General features: G+C 42.0%; 2 protein-coding genes across 3 annotated transcripts in view; both read left to right on the top strand.

Annotated features, from left to right (window-relative positions):
- The window catches only part of bdl (borderless), an 8,751-nt gene extending 1,488 nt beyond the window's left edge, over nucleotides 1-7,263 (top strand). Inside the window, exons 3-12 of one of the 2 annotated variants that reach the window (XM_018023324.2) lie at nucleotides 2,133-2,361; nucleotides 3,515-3,681; nucleotides 4,108-4,252; nucleotides 4,562-4,836; nucleotides 5,172-5,306; nucleotides 5,391-5,653; nucleotides 5,783-5,958; nucleotides 6,025-6,069; nucleotides 6,140-6,319; nucleotides 6,432-7,263. In XM_018023324.2, coding sequence (XP_017878813.1) covers nucleotides 2,133-2,361; nucleotides 3,515-3,681; nucleotides 4,108-4,252; nucleotides 4,562-4,836; nucleotides 5,172-5,306; nucleotides 5,391-5,653; nucleotides 5,783-5,958; nucleotides 6,025-6,069; nucleotides 6,140-6,319; nucleotides 6,432-6,655 — 1,839 coding nt within the window. In that variant the 3' untranslated portion in view covers nucleotides 6,656-7,263. The remainder of the gene's footprint in view (nucleotides 1-2,132; nucleotides 2,362-3,514; nucleotides 3,682-4,107; nucleotides 4,253-4,561; nucleotides 4,837-5,171; nucleotides 5,307-5,390; nucleotides 5,654-5,782; nucleotides 5,959-6,024; nucleotides 6,070-6,139; nucleotides 6,320-6,431) is intronic. The other variant, XM_018023326.2, reaches the window with a different exon arrangement.
- Nucleotides 7,264-10,288: 3,025 nt separating this feature from the next.
- Nucleotides 10,289-17,087, top strand: part of LOC108624211 (protein croquemort) — a 12,820-nt gene continuing 6,021 nt past the window's right edge. The window contains exons 1-3 of the mRNA XM_018023353.2: nucleotides 10,289-10,488; nucleotides 13,416-13,700; nucleotides 14,728-14,894. Coding sequence (XP_017878842.1) covers nucleotides 13,584-13,700; nucleotides 14,728-14,894 — 284 coding nt within the window. The 5' untranslated portion in view covers nucleotides 10,289-10,488; nucleotides 13,416-13,583. The remainder of the gene's footprint in view (nucleotides 10,489-13,415; nucleotides 13,701-14,727; nucleotides 14,895-17,087) is intronic.

A 17,087-nucleotide genomic window follows, 5' to 3' on the forward strand; every position in this document is an offset into this window, starting at 1 on the left:
AAATATTACTTTCTTAAATGTTCTTCGTTTCGAAATATGGGACATAGCTTTTTAGCGCATTTCTTAAACTTCTGACAGAGATTTTACTGCTCATACAACCTGAAGACTTAAAATCTCTTACAATCTTGAGACTTGAAGATCCAAGCGATCTTGAAAAAATTAAAGAGTTTATACAACCCTAAAATTTAAGAAACTATACAACTTTAGGATTTAACGATGTAACGTTAGAAAAATCACATGACTACCCTAGCCCAGATAGAGTAAATTTTGTTTGGAAAGTTTTCTTAATCTTTGAACGACACAGAAAACAACGTTGAAACATTGTGCAACACACAGCAATGAATAATATTATTTTCCACGGGACACGAAAATCTCAAGCGGTTTGAGTTACTGCTTACGCGGTTTGCGGTTAACTGAGGAAGATCAGACTTCGACTATATTCGAATTGCATTTGATATCTGTGCCACTCCGACCTTGATTGATCTGGGAAATCGAGCGTCGCTCTCAAGGACCGATTTCGCAACGAAACATGCACACGGGATGCCAGCAAAGTAGATGCGATAATTAAAATTAAAGCCAAACGACGGCTGTCGATTAATTAACCCGCGATTCGATGTTCTGGCTACCATGGAACGATTTTGCGTGCACGTTCAACCGCGTAGAAAAGTGGCCCGCTCAAGGCAGGGTAGGCGATTCGATTTCCTTGGCAGCGGTCCGCGTATCTAATCCAATCCGCGTGGGAAGCGGCGCGCGTTCTCGATTTCCGTTACACCCTCGCATGGCAAATGCGGTTGCGATTGCGCAATTTCCACCGCACTTTTCCAATTTCCAACCAAAAAAAAAAAAAAAAGGAACCTGAATACGACTTTCGTTCCGACGTTCGATGAAATCGAATTTGGAGTAGAATATTTTTAAACATCAAACTCGGCCGCAGGACGGGAGCAACGAATTAAGCGAAAGCGTTAAAGGGACATCGTTTGATTTCCTGTTCGCGCGTTACGGCTGGGCCAGGCGTGATTCGTTTCGCGGATGTTGCATCGGAGCGCGTGCAGCCGCGCGCCGGAAACAGATTGAGCGTCGCGCATGGCTACCGCATAAAATCAAGTGGAACTTAACCCGATTGGTCCCTGATGCGTATGCAAAACAGGTGCCCCGGGTCGGGTCCCTCTCCTCGTCTGTCGAACGTCGGTAATTGGAGTACGGGACGCAAGGCTGCATTATATTTAGTCACGGCGAGCCCGCGGACACGAGGGGTCCGACGGTAGTGGGTCACTGCTAACGCATTGTCAGACGATTAGGGACGATTAGCGGCCTTTTCGTCAGCCTCGTTTTGACCTATCACCGCCGATTTTTCGACCAAACGACGCCTCGACTTCTCAGTCACAAAGTCCGACGCTTATAGAAATGACCACAAAAATTATTCAGACAAACGCTTTGTAAAAAGAAAAACGTTTTCTTTTTTATTTTAATAGGTAATGCAAATGGAATCCTTTGAGAGGTTAATAAGCTTGCATTCTTTGACGAACAAGAGAATCTCGACGTCTCGTGTTAAACTGAGATTTCCTATACGCGCGATGCTACCTTTTGCCACTGTCTTAACGTTTGCATTCCACTCATCAAAGCTGCACGCATAACAACTAACAGTTCGCTAATCACAAATGGAGTATTACAATAGAGCCGCGGCGTGACGAGTATGGAAATCTCACCTTTATTCGCCCCGCGTTCCCTCGCGTTGTTAACACGACGCGGTTATGAAATCGATTGTCTCTGGCTGGCCTCGCGAACGTAATCGGATGTCGGAAGCAAAGCCAGACCGAAATAAATTAACTCGAAAGAGCGTCGTACAACTTGAGGGAGAGGGGAATACTGGTATGTAATGAACAGGGACTTGGAACATTTCACTAGCGATAACGAGGGATGAAATTGTCATTGGGGAATCATCCTCTGATACCGGAAGACAATTTTAATCCCCAGTTTAGCCCCTGCTCTCGTATATAATCAGCCAACGAGTCTCTGCCACTACATAGTTACTTACAATTTCTATTTTTTATCACACGTACAAATTATTTAATTACAACAAATTAAATATTTTATAATGATTAAATTAAAAAGCAAGTCGATCGTGACTTCAGGGTCGGACGATCTTCGCGCTGCACGCCGGGAATGCGTGGGTGGCTCCGGACTACACGGGTCGGCTGCACCTCGTGGAAGACGCCGTGACCCGGGGTTATGGGCAGGGCAGCGTGAACCTGACGAACATACGCGAGAGCGATCAAGGCTGGTACGAGTGCAGGGTGATATTCCCGAACAGGACGCCGAACTCGAGGAACAACGGGACCTGGTTCCACCTCGGCATAGATGGTAAGATCGCGCGCTTTCTCGGTCGGTCCCCGGTTAATCGGGTAACTCGATAACGCCAAGCGGCGAAGGGAATTAACATTAAGGCAGTTAAGCGTCGACTGACTAACCCTGAGCACTGAATTGGGTCACGCTGCCGGCCACCACCGACTAATGCATTGCTGCTGGAGACCAGAAGCTGCGCCGGATTGCGAAATACGGACCTTTCGCTGATTAAGTACAAACATTTTATGGCCGGTATTCAGAGTCGTTAGTTATATTTAAAATCGCCTAAAGCATTTTCTTCAGTCAATGTTGTACGAGACAGGGGTAGGAAATGCTGAAGACGATCTTAACCCCTTCTCGTGCCATTTAGCTCGACAAAACTATCTGTACTAATTATAAGTACTATCTGTACTAAGTATCTGTTCGCGACTCAGACTCGTGATATTTATGTTTGCCCCAAGTATCTGGTCGCGAGTCAGACTCGCGATATTCATATTTGGACAAAAATCTTCATCGCGAGTCTGAGTCGCTAAAGTACGGGAAGGTGTTAAGGATAAGCAACGACTCCGAATACCGGCCTATGATTTCATTTTATTTCGAGTAGCTGTTTCACTTTCAAAGGTCTGAGAAGCTTACTTCACTCTGACCCCCCTTCGAGGTCGAGCTGGCGCGATGATTCATACTCGTTAATACCGACGGAAAACTGCTAGTTTTTGCCGCTGGAATTCTGTTAAACCTTAATAGGAAATTGAGTCATCGAGGGCAACGATGGCGCAGTAGAGATATCAGTCATGGGATCGAACGGGCGCACCTCTTCCTGACGAGAAAAAGAACGACGGAAATCGCGGAGACAAACGGTTTCCGCGGTTCCCGAAACTGCCACAATGCCTATGTCACGCAAGTCCGAATAACGCTCGCGTGTATATCGTACACTATGTTTCACAGCGTCAAGATTAATCGACACGGACGTGCACAATTATTAACGCGTTGCACGAGATCGATTAACTCGCACTGCGGACTAATTGGCGAATTAATTCGACTGAGATACGAAAATATTAATCCCGCCTTTAATCGCTGGCAGACTAAAATGAAAAATGAGAAAATGAATATAATCCCCCGCTGATGCTTACTAACCTGACACTGGGCAGACTCGTTAAATCGTTCAACCCAGGTGCGTCGCCGTTTCCGACGTCTGTTCCAGGCGAAACTTTGCTGGCGGTTCCGCCCGTCAACAAAACTGTGATGGAAGGAGAGTCGGTTATCTTCGACTGCGTCGCAAAGGGAGAGAAGACCGTCGTCAGCTGGCTCCGCGATGGCGTGCAAGTTACAGAAATCGGGGTAATTTCTCGCTTTTTCATAGAACACCAATTACTTTTAAATCGCGCTGCCCGAAATCCATTCCCATTTTTCATGAGTGGATTAAGACAGGTCTGAGTATGTCAGAATAATTAAAAATAAATGACATACTTATACAAAGTTGTTCACCAAACATTACTATCTCGTTTTTCAACGTTTTTATTATATATAACAGAGAATTTTTATATATAATGTTGATTCGTTTGCATATATAAACGTCCTTCGCTGCGTATGCGATGAAAATCATGGTGATAATATTTGAGAAACCGAGATTCTACAGATGATATTTCAAACATCTTTAGAAAAAGTATTTTATAAAAATCGAAACGAACTTTCCCGATTTCCGATCCCAATATTTAATTTTAATGATAACATATCGCTGATGTTTTTGGAATTTACTTTTGACAGGACATGAAGAGGAGGGCGTCGATCGCCGAAGATGGAACGTTGACCATCATCTCAGCAGCCATGGGCGACCTCGGGGAGTACACCTGCGTGGCGACCGGTGAACACGGAGACGAACAATCCGCGTCGGCCTTCCTCAACGTTCAATGCAAGTATCCATCCGATAAAAATCGATCTTGAAATTCGTAAGATTTATAAAACTGAATGGCCTGGATTCGCGGGCGATTGCGCAACGTCAAATAGGGTGGAACAGCGCGCGAGGCCGTGATCGCACACTTTCGCTCAGGAAATGGGATAATAACGCCGCTATAATAATGGGAATTACCGACGAGTGTAACTGACGATAACGACGGTAATCAAAATCCCTGCGGGCGAAAGTTCAATCAGCGTGACCGCGGACTAGAATTTCGAGCTATCAATTGTAGAATTGAAAATATCGTTCGGCGTCCCGTTTCAGACAAGGCGAAGGTTATCTACGCTCCCCGTGACGTCTACCTCCCCTACGGAAAACCAGCCCTCCTCGACTGTCACTTCAGGGCTAATCCACCCCTGACGAACCTCCGTTGGGAGAAGGATGGATTTCTTTTCGACCCGTACAACGTCCAGGGCGTCTTCTACAGGAGGAACGGCTCTCTATATTTCAGCAAAGTCGACGAGACTCATTCCGGAAGCTACACATGCACCCCGTACAACGAATTGGGCACCGAGGGGCCCAGCCCTGCAATCACAGTGGCCAGTATAATTTATTTCTATATAATATTTAACAGTTTCTATTTAAAGTAACACGAACACTATTAATATGAACGATCAATTATTTGTTAACTAAAAAGCTTCATATGAGCGTTCTATTATAATTGAAAGAAATACAAGGCTACATTTAAGAATCCATCGTGGATTATAAAAGGCAACGTCGCGAGGTCTTGTCGTCGGGATCAATGACCATTCGCAGACGAGTGTTAATCGCTCCTTTATTTTCCAATTGTCAACTTTTAGAGGGACGCCCCACGATAATTATCCTGTCACCACTGATTGTGAGAACATACCCAACTTTTTCTTTTGTACGACAGATCGTGCAAAGGCCTCCAGTGTTCACGGTTACCCCGCAACATCTGTACATAAGGAAGCTAGGAGAGAATCTAGAGATTCCCTGCGACGCTAGGGACGGAGATCAATCGCACCGGCCGTCTATTGTTTGGTACAAGGTAAGCAAAGATTTTTTAAATTTATTATATTCTGCAATGCAATTGAAATTGGAAAATTAATTTTATTCCAATTTTCTGCGATAGGATGGCTCGCCAGTGCCACCGGGAAACAGGACAATCGTAATTGGTGGGAATTTAACGATAGACAGGATTCAGGAACAGGACAGGGGGTTGTATCAATGCGCGGCTAGCAATGAAGCTGCGACGGTAGTTGCAGACACGGAGTTAATGGTTCTGAACGTTCCACCGAGGGCACCGTATAATCTGAGTGCTAACAGTAGTAACAACGCTGTCACGTTGACTTGGGTGCCAGGATATGTTAGACCCAAGATGGAGTACTCGGTTTGGTAAGTAAAAAGTATTAACATAATTAAGTATTAAATTAATAAGAGAATAATACAATTAAAAGTATTAAATTTATAAATCAGGTGTGAATAGTAAAAAATTAATAGAATATCGATTGGAATGATTTTCAGGTACAGACCAACGGATACGACCGAATGGAGAACGATGAAGATATTATCAAGGAAGATAACCGAGGCGACCGTGAACAATCTGAACCCAGGACGAGAATACGAGTTCATGGTGCTCAGCCAGGACAAGCACGGGGACGGGATGTTTAGTAAAACCTTGCGCGTTTTCACGCGACCAGGTATTAAACGATTAATCATAAAGAAAAAAAAAATCAGGATGTAAAACTATAAAGTAACATTTTCAGATTCGATGAACGAGAATTCAGCGTCGGAGTATCGCAGCCCTCCGGGTAAATATATAATCAATTATTCTTCTTGTATTAAAAATTGTCAAGGCTATAAGTTTGTTAAACGTATTAGATGACCGAATGGGTCCACCGTCGAACGTGAGGGTGCAGGCGACCGCGCAGGGTTATTTAGTGACCTGGGAACCACCTGCGTATGGAAAGGAACAAGTGAGACTGTACACGGTGAGATGGTTCCGAGGGCCGTCCGAACGATTGTACGGAAGAGCGGAAACGACAGACACTTACTACCTAGGTAAGTCCTATTTTAAACAATCAATATTCTAAAACATTTTAATAGAATTAAATTGTAATAAAATTATATTTAGACTCGACATAAAAAATGTGAACGTGAATATTTGTTGCAGTTAAAAACCTAGAAGAGGAGAGTTACTACACGTTCGAGGTTGCCGCGATGTCGGTTTCCGATGACGTTGCGACGAGCGAGCGTATCAGTCTCGAAGTGCCGGCGTATCGTAGGAACAGAGCAATTTCTATGGGGATAGTAGCCGGCATCGGATTCTTGGCAGCGGCTCTGGGCGCCATATGGTGGGCGAGGAAACGGTTTTGTCAATCTCCGAACGAGAAATAATAAACGATTCTCGAGGAGTTCATAATTGGACCAGCCAGGGCGACCTAACCAGCGACATAGTCATTTGGAATGAACTGTTTCGCTCTTCTACTTTCGAACATCCCGGAGTTCTAATCGATACAGCGACTGTGTCTATAAAAATATTCGTTTCAATTGTTCTTCGCCAGATTCGGAAATTAATCAGGCGACTGAATGCACCGGAGAAGCTGGGCAATTGTGTGACATGTTACTACATGTACGACCGACTGGCTGGAGAGACGTTGTATATGGAACGGTGACCATTTACTGGGTTTACGTATACAAGTTACTACTACGAGTGTTCTTGCATTGCATGGTGTCACATTATGTATCGTTTAAAAGCTTTATTAGATAAGTGCACGTTTATTAAGGATTAGTTCTGGCATTTGATCATTATTCGGCTGCCAAGGAGGGTACGGGTTCTTAACCCCGGCCAAATGTAACGAAGCGTTTAACGGGATAGATGACTCGGCCTAGGACCATTATTATTATATACGTACACACATGTATACATCCGATACGTTTTTCTATTGTAAATAAATTGTGTCGATTACTATGGAGTCAGAATTCCATCGACTTTCAAATTACTACAATTATTTCATTGACAAATGATTTTATCACCCCGAGAGACGAGTGTTCGTCGAACATCTGACGCACGTAGTCAAAATCAGTTAAAATCGTCTTATCTCCAAGATTAACCGGCCGAAAGCGGACGGATGCAGTGAGTCATTGCAATTGTGAGAACAGGCGTTACCTACCAGTTGAACATTCAATTTAGGGTAGTATTACATCATGGTAGCTAAGTATACATGATTAGGACAAGCGGTCTCCGAAATTGTTTGGACGCGCCCGATAATCGGCTTGCGGTGGCCGCGCGGTTCACTCGACAAGGCTAAGATCGCAAAACATCGTTCCTGAATCTACCATGAGTAGTTGAAGGGCTTCGTAAGCTGCGATCCGCAGGGAGATAGCGTTTCAGCCCAGTAGGTGGGACACCCGCTGGTCTCGTTATCCCTGGACGAGGTAAACATTTGCGTCGCTAGGAACGCCACGTGATTATCTCATCGCGATCTGGATTACATATAATCTTCGTAGCGAATCAATAAAACGTCTACAAATATTAATATCGTCATGACACGAGCGTGATTCTTATTGCATAATATTTATCAACAATTTTCAAATCGCAAGATTTCGCAACTGGTTTTAAATCAGTGCAACATGAAAAGAAATAAATGTGAGGGAAGCCAATGTCGAAGTGGAAACGATTATCCTTGCCGCAGTGGGTTTATGCATACAGTGACTGAAATAAATTGTTTATTCCATAGGGAAGACGTTTAAAACACGCAGTTGCACTCTTATCATTGTATAAACTCAAGGTGCTAAGAATAATCGTTCCCACCGTTCGTATCGATTCTTCCTCGACCTCGAATTACAGACGATTTTCGAAATGCACATCCTTGACATTTATTTTACCCTTACCATGTGTCCAGAAGGAAACACTAGCCCGTTCTTATCTACGCTACCATACATTTTGTAGATACTGTCTAGTTTGAACAGTTGAAACAGTCGTTTATCTTATCCAAAGTCTGTGACTTCACGGAGTTCCAAGTAAAAATTCTTATCATATTTCGAAAATAAGAGAAAGTCGAAGATTTATCCCACGGAAGCTACGCACACACCCTCGTATTTTTTTTATTCGCGGCTTTAATTCCGCCTCGACAATGAAAAGATCAACGGCTTTGAGACGGGCCAGACGTCTGAAGGGTTTGGGGCGGCTGACTGAGGCAGTCGCACTTCTGGGGCTTACTACCTGTCGCGATCACTAGCCCCTTTCCATTTCAGTACACACTTGGTAGTTTTAAATCGAGTGTCGTCGCAAACACCTGAAATCTGTCCTATTACGCGAATTCATCCACGAATTCTCATTATTCAGTGTCTCAACAACAAATTCAAAGTCTGTTTTGTTTAAATAAAATATATTAAAAATTTGTTATGAATCCGAGTGGATGATGAAATTATTCCAACGCTTACGTTCGAGACGTGGGAGTGTAAATTACGTGAGATTTAATGGATACGCAAAAATTTAATGGATAATGCAAGAAATTGCATAGATCATGATTTAAACCAAAACAGTTAAAATCGATGGGATGGAAAAGTTGAAACCTAAGGAAGAAAAGTCTCGTTCCAAAGTATATCTCCTTGGATCAGAAGTACTGCTCGAGAAGATAAGATAAAACTATCAACCGTGGCTCGCCCGCTCAATAAATATCAATTTTTCTTGTTCCTCGGTTTTTAACACTTCCACCAAGATTGCAAGTGTGTTATCGATCACGGACAATTGCGCCGAAGAAGAGAGTGTCGCACCGGATTACAAACGCTCTGAACAATAATTATTACTGACGAACAGAATCGGCATTATAGTAACGCGCTTCAGTCATAGGTACTCGAGTAATTGCGTAACAGGCATGGGAGGTCAAGAATACCGAGTGCCAGAACAGTGAGCCTTTGAACAGTTCGGTTCCTTCAGAGGAAGGCTGTGTATTCTTTTATTAAAGGAACATCATCGAGTGGAATATCAAAGATAATTAAGCGTCAGACAAATGAAAAAGGAAACTCAATAGTAAAGCCTAGTTTAACTAATTTTATCGAATTTTTCCTAGTCCTCTTATCGCAGCTCGGTTCGTAACACGTGTAGCGGTAGCGCGAGCACGTGTTTCAATTAAATCGCGGAGAGGCCGCCATCTGCGCGCGGCGGGAACGCGCGATGGTTCTATTTGATAGCTCGAAACGGAGCAATGCATAAATAGAAGCTGGTTCTGTGCTACTGTGTCTCTAGCGTGGGAGAATAGAAAAACGAGCCAGCTGGCTCGCAGAGAGGAAATTCCTGGCGAAGGGGTGAGAGGAAGGAAAGATAGAGAAACGTTGGAGGGAAAAAATTCCCCGAGTGGAGGAGGGATACGGCCAATAGAGATATTATACAGTTGCCAACAAAAGGTCCTACCTACCCCTTCCACCAGCAAATTGGCTCGGTTCCCCTCTGGCGAACCTCCGCAGGGGAACATGACGCTGTTCCCACTATCGCTGCTGGGTTGACTGTCACGTGGTGCACGCCACGCACGCGCTTCGTTATTGCCGCGAATTAATACGAAATCATTTTCATACTCTTTAGAATTAAAGCTCTCTACTTTTCCAGAGGCTCTAAGAAGAGTGGCTTGGTTTGGCGTGGGCGTCCTTTTGGTGATACCCTTTTTTCCAAAACACGTGACTCGGCTACAGTAAAAGTGCCAATTGTACAATAAATATTTCTATATTATAGCATTACTTTTTTGTTTGTTCCTTGTCATTTTACGGTTTCTTTCACTTATCAGAAAGGACATTCACGTTTTTAAAACATATGAAAATGATTTCGTATTAAATCCCGACAATAAAAAAGCGCGTGCGTAGCGTACACCACGTGACTCAGTCACAGTCACGTGACAATCATAGTGATAATAGATAATGATAGTGGGGACAGCGTGACGTTTCCCTGCAGTGGTTCGCCAGAGGGGAATCGAGCAATTTGCTAGTGGAAGGAGTAGGTAGGGCCTTTTGCTGGCAACTATCGAGTCATTATATGCAGCCTGTTGATTCATCGGACGCGGCAGTAACAGCCGCGCCGTACACAATACACCGTCGTACGATAGAGCAGAAGTGATTAAGCTCTCGGCGACGACGATCTTGTTACATACATACTCGCGAGTTATCAACGTTTCGTGACTGAACGAGGCCACCCCGACTTGCCAAAGCAATTGAGACTGGGAGCTACGTGAACGAAAGTAAGCGAATCTCAACTCTTTTCACTTATCTCGACAATAAATAATTGCTATTAAAGATTACTCATCATTCCCGGATCTTGCAATGCGCAGATCATGACAAATCGTTTGTAAGAAGGTCAGGAATTTATCTGTTAAAACTTCAAACGTTTTATTCAACATGTCTTTATTCTGCAAAACTACGGAAGTTCAGGGAAAAGAAACACGGTGTGTCTCGATCGACAGTCGATTAAAGAGTGCCTCCTCAATTATTCTTCGGTCCTTTTTTCCAATGTGTTCTACGCAACGCTTTTCTTAACGAACCAGACCCTCTGCGTCGTTATCGGGCCTTTTTCTGAAAGTTCAAGTCCTAACGTATTGTATACACATCTGTTTTCTACCGTCCTGCGTTTTCGTGGCCTACGTGCTATTTACTCTTACACGTGATTGTCATATTCCATAATTGACATTTACAGGAACTCGACTTTTGTTTTAAACATTAGTTAAATTTGTATAAGACGTTAAATAAAAATGAGCATTCAAATATTAATACTGTGCAAAATTTTAGATATTCTACGAGGCTGAGAAAATGAATTTATAATTTATAAACAATGAATTTCATAATTTAAGATTGAGATAACATCAACTTTGAAGACGTTATATTTTAGGCTTGCAGACAAGTCGAGTCCATTTAGAAAACATCAAAACCATATATTAGAATATTAAAAATCATACGTTTTATATCAAAACCTTTAAAAATTCCCTGACATAGGAAGCCTGACTTCTTAGAAACCCTACTTCTCAATAAACATCTCTTCTAAGAGTTTATCGTTCAAATGTTGATCAAAGCTTGTTACTTCTTAAAATTGTGGTACACATCTATGACTTAACTCCTATTTTAGTAATCGGTACTATGTATTTACATGAAATGGTTGACAAATATAACAAAACGATACTGAGCTGCCTGTCAAATACTTATCTCGAGAGGAAACGACCTACTAACAAGGAAACAATTTTCCATTAGTCAATTGCACAAACAACAAAACAAGCCACGAGTATGAAATCATTTCGGAAAAACTTCATATCATATCATATAAAAATTCCTAAGATTATTTCATAGCAGAGAAAAGTTAAGATAAGAAAGAATACGATACGTCAATTTCATTCATAACGAAGGAATACGATGTCATCGATGGATCCTACTATCGCAAAACTTTTCTAAAATATCAAACGCGATTAGGTTATTGCGATTCACATTGTAAGCGCGAAAAGAATAATTAAAAGGTCAGGCGATATGAAGGAGCGGGTCCATTGGTCCGATAGGAAGAAACGCTCGTTCTCGGCCACGGGACGGTGAACCGATAAATAACCGTCCATTACTCGCTCCTACGACAATACCAGCGATACGGGCGGATACAGGCGGGTACGCGCGACAAAAACCGCGATGATCGTCTCTATCGCGCTTCGCAAATAATTGATGCATAGTTTCGCCGATAAAGACATGAATAACTCGATCTCCATCACTATTTTATAATTACTCTTGTTGATTCAGATAACGAAGCATTTACTAACAAGAATTTTTCACATCAAAGCTGTCATTCTATGGTCAGACTCAAAAAAGAATCAATTAAATCTTCTAAACTCAAAAGGATTTAAAAGCAAGAACGAGCGAATTGATGAGAACTTTGCATGCTCGCGAATAATTGAACGTGGATTACACCTATATTAAACGAAGCATAGATAAACCTTGGCGTGACGAGGGAACAATACTCACCCAAAGTACGTTACGTCGCATTGAAATAATTAATACTCATTCCCGATGATGAGGGTACAAAAAAAAAATTGGTCTCCTCTGAGCTAAGAGTTCTCTGTGCGTAACGCGATATGCATAGAAAAATCGTAGAGTTCAGAGATAAGACGGCGTTGCGAATCAGAATAAAATCGAAAGTAACAAAACTCGATGCGGTTCACGGCCGTGTCACGCCGATGAGCTGCATATAAAAATCATCCATGAGAATCGATCGTTACGCACATCGAAATGCGGGTATGAATAAATCTTGAAATTCTTCTTCAATTCATTTTCGCTTTCGCGTAATATAATAATAAAATGGCACGTGGCGATTGTAGAAAGGAGTAAATTTGATACGAAGTATGCAAATTTACGAATAGTCGATTCTGTCGTATCAGCTGAATTCTAATTCGAGAACGTCACTAAATGATCCAAAGGAAACGCGACATCAGCGGACGTATAATTACGCAGATTTTAATATCTACAATTTATGAAAACGTGGACGCTGCGCGATACGTGTAATCTAGTATTCCCGTAATATTAACAAGCGTCATCGATCTCTGCTGGATATCTATTGTCAGAAAGTTGCCACGCTTGCCTCGCTTTACGTATTTCAGTCACCGTCTGATTAGTCATCTCGTTTCGACTTTGTATTCACCGCATCGTTTTGCATATTTCAAGCAGAGTATGCGTGCGCCGTATTTGATCGCAATTATCTAGCTGTTTCCATGTAAATCGCGTGATCTCGTTAGATCGTTTAATCACACAAGCACTGATTATCAAAAAGGCATTGCGTTGTAGGCTGACAGATAAAATTTAGAAATTAAGTTTTTGTTTAATTTCTCTTTGTCACAATTTATAAGTTCGTTTTAATATTAGATATCAGTACGAATATATTTGATTACCTTCTATAGGAAACATTGTAATTATTTGGTTTAAATAAATAAATAAATAAAATTAAAATGGAATTCATACTAAAATTCTGCAAATTTATGCTAAATGAGATCGTTATCAATATTAAGCCTCGAAATCACGTTTTCGAGAAAATCATGGCGTGGAAACGGTGCGGGAGGTGGAGGAGCACGTGACGCGGACGAAAACGGGCGCGGAAAAGTGGCGGCCCGGTAAACTGGCTGATTAGATAGGATTTATCTTGGTTCAGGCTTCGGCGTGGAAGACTAGTGAGCGAGCGCACGCTGGGCCGGGCCGGAAAAGAGCTTGCGGGCCTTGATCGGGCGGTCAAAACGATCGCGGCCGTCGCGTCGGATGTACACATGATAAGAAACCGTGAAGAACCAACGGCGTACATCGTAAACGAGATCCTATCACCATGAGGCCTTGGGCGAACAAATCCTTTGGCCTTGGCCTCTTCGGCCTGCTGCTGATCGTCTCTGGCACAGCCCTGTATTTCTCTGGGCCGGCGATCTTCCATCACATTATTCAGAAGGTGAGTACACGATCTTCAATCAATTTGCATCATGCGATCATTGAAATTAATACGATATTTTATATAATAATTATCGAATTTCTTAAAGTGAAAAAAATTGATTTGATTATTTTTTGTTACGAATAATCTGTTCTTTTCAATTGGAATAATTTTAATTTAAAAACATTAAGAGTCCCTGAAGAGGTCAATCAATTATTTGATACGATGTGTCACGTAATTAACGCGAGAATTGATAGAGTAATTGATGTGATTCGGCTAAGGAACAGTAGCCTCTTTAGAGTGTCCTATTTGTGTATTGAGTTTTTGTATGAGCTACGGAATTTCGCCCGATGAACGATATCGACCTGAATCGTTCAATGAACGAAGTGCTTCTTTGGTGATTTTATGGTTTCTACGCTGCGACGAACATCATCGACGTTCCCTCAACTTTTACACGAACCGCAGACAAGATAATTGTTATTTTCACCGGTGACCAGTAAACAGAATCGTAGTTTTATTTAATGCACCGCGAATTCACCGGATAGCCTCCCGGGTGCTGGGTTATCTCTTTCACTCAACGATTCGATTCGACTCGTTTCGTTCGCCGATAAATTCGAATGCAGCTCGTACGGAATGGGGAAATGTTCAGGAATTTTTTGACAGGGAGGCCGGGGGGCTGGAATAATGGGAACGGGTGGATGAGCAGTCTCGGTCGCGTCTCGTCGCTATTCCCAAGCGCGATTGGAAAAGTGGTTGATTGTTCAATTAATTGACGTATCTCTTTAGAGTTGCGCTAGACGAATAATTTCTTATTGCGAAGAAACGTGCCCGGCGTACTCACGGCCCAGCCACCGCGAGCCGCTGTCGGACCAACAGACTATTTTTGGTTTTTTTTTATATAGCGTTATTATTAGAACGCGCTGTTACGTCGCGGACTTTTTAAATCATGTCGAATTACGCGCGAACCGATGCCATTTGACCCGCGTTCTTACTTATATCGGTTCTAACGTTTATCGTGATAGAATGAAAAAATGAATTTTTTTATCAGGAATTGCCGCTAACGCCGACGTCGAAGGCGTTCGAGGTATGGAGCGACACGAGTAGCCTGCCTCCAATGTATTTCAAAATCCGTTTCTTCAATTGGACAAATCCGGAGGAGCTGAGGGTGCCTGGGTCCAAGCCGAATCTCCAGGAAGTCGGCCCATACGTGTTCCGGTACGTTTCACTAATTCAAAACGATTCTACCCTCATTTATACATAATTATAATAATATATAATTATAGTATATAATTTGCAGAGGTCTCGTCTCTAGACAGTGAACAATGAATGATAATTATGCAAATTCCTATTTACACAAGTAGAATTTAATAAATTAAATTCATATCGACATTTGTTTTCTCCTTTAAAAAAATACAAATTTTATTTTACTTGAGATATTTCGTGTATCTTTAAATTATTGAAAAGTTCTCATAAATGCATAAACATCCGCAGTCTAATAATAGCATACATTCTTCACTTCGCTCTTAATACTTGTTCTCTCTTCTAAATATTATGAATCGTACTTTGAACATTTCATACGTCTTGACGTATTATTATATACTCTCTAAATTACTTAAAATTCTCATAAACGCACAAACATCCGAAGCCTAAAGATAATATACATTGTTAGCTTCTTTGTGGATATTTTCGAATCAACGGTAGTATTGTTCATCTAAATTCGCCTTAAGATGAGACCTCGTTCTATTAATGATAGTTAACAAACACACAGTAATCCCTTTGAGTATCAATTAGCCATCAGCCTTGTTTCGCGCAATGTCACGGTAATCGAAATAGCGTCGCGCGAAAAACGTCCACGGAAATTACATAAGAGATTATTGCTCGATGTAATCCGGCGTAATTCATAGTTATTACCGGCGAGGGGGAGGGAAAAACCGAAAACGGGCGACGATAACGCGTGTTCATCAGAGATTCCGCACGCGTCAAGTGGAAATCGCGCATAGACAGGACTAATAGGCTAATCTAATCACGGTAGGGAACGAATACATCTAGTTAACCCCGCGATATTGACATCTTAACGAGCCCTTTTCTCTAGCGTGGGCCGCGGCAAATGTTGCAGAAAAAATAATTGTCTCCATTAATTACATTCCCCGTCGGTCTACGAATTAATGCCACACTTGATGCGATGAAACATAATCTACTCTAGTACAATTAAACCGATCTCGTTTGAAAATTTTTCAATATTAACAAAACCGAAAGATCTTCTGTTAGCTATTGTCTAATTTCTGCAGTTTCGCGGTTTAAATCTGATGACAGTTACACAACTGAGATTACGGTTGTAACAATCAGCGAGGATTAGGCGCGCCGCGAGGTGCATCCGCGCGTCGATGCACTTAGCAGACGGCAATTGTCGCGTCAAATCTAATCAACGAGACGCGCACGAATATGTAGGCTAAACTCTCCGAATCTCACCGCTTGTAAAGATCCGTTCGGTCTAACAGTAATTGAGTCATTCGATACCGATTAATCCTATTTTCCTTTAATTGGAATGGAAACAGTTCAAAGCTGCGGTAAACGTATTATTGATAGATGAAATTTGATTATGTACTGATTGAGCAATCATAGAGTTCAAGTGTCATTCGGCTTTCAATTCGCTGAGAAGATCTGGACGTATAGCTTACACTGGCTTACAGCTTGACATCAGCCAATGGTCGTTTAAAAATTATTAATTGATGCACGCTCGTGTAATTTTCGTCGTTTCCCGATTTCCGTCCACTCATGGTGTAAAAACATAAGGTGTGTTCTTGCGCATTCATTTGAACATCCATCTGTACACGGACACTTCCACTCGTTGGCCATTTTGGATTTCTAACCAATCACGCTTCATATTAAAACAGAGCTAATTTTAAAATCGTAAACATGTCAAAAATTAGGTTCTCGGAGTGTAATATATATGCGTGTTTGAAATAAACAATAGATCATCGTACTTCCAATATGGCCGATGAGTGGAAGGCGCAAACAGCGACACATTTGAACACGCCGGAAGAACACACCTTATGTTTTTACATCATGCGTCCACTGTTGCGTGCGTCCGTGTATAATAGCTGCTTAACTAGCCGTCTTCCGCTTCGTACGTTAATCAAACTCGTTACGAAAGCAACGTGACGATACCGAGTCCCGCGGAAAACTTCGACGTATAATGATTCACTAATCCTCGTTATGAGAATATAGAGCAAAGGCAATGATTTTCTAAGATGGAATTACGGATCTGTTTCACAACTTACTTTAAGGATGTATTGGCTATACAGTCAATCCCAAAAGTTTATGTACCTTAGAAAAACGCATTTGCTATAATTAGAAAGAAATCAGACGTCGGAAGAATAATGCTAATAATAAATAACTACGTGCTAA

This window comes from Ceratina calcarata, unplaced genomic scaffold (assembly GCF_001652005.2).
Source record: "Ceratina calcarata isolate Rehan_Ccalc_2016 unplaced genomic scaffold, ASM165200v1 scaffold301.2, whole genome shotgun sequence".
NCBI classification, from domain to species: domain Eukaryota; kingdom Metazoa; phylum Arthropoda; class Insecta; order Hymenoptera; family Apidae; genus Ceratina; species Ceratina calcarata.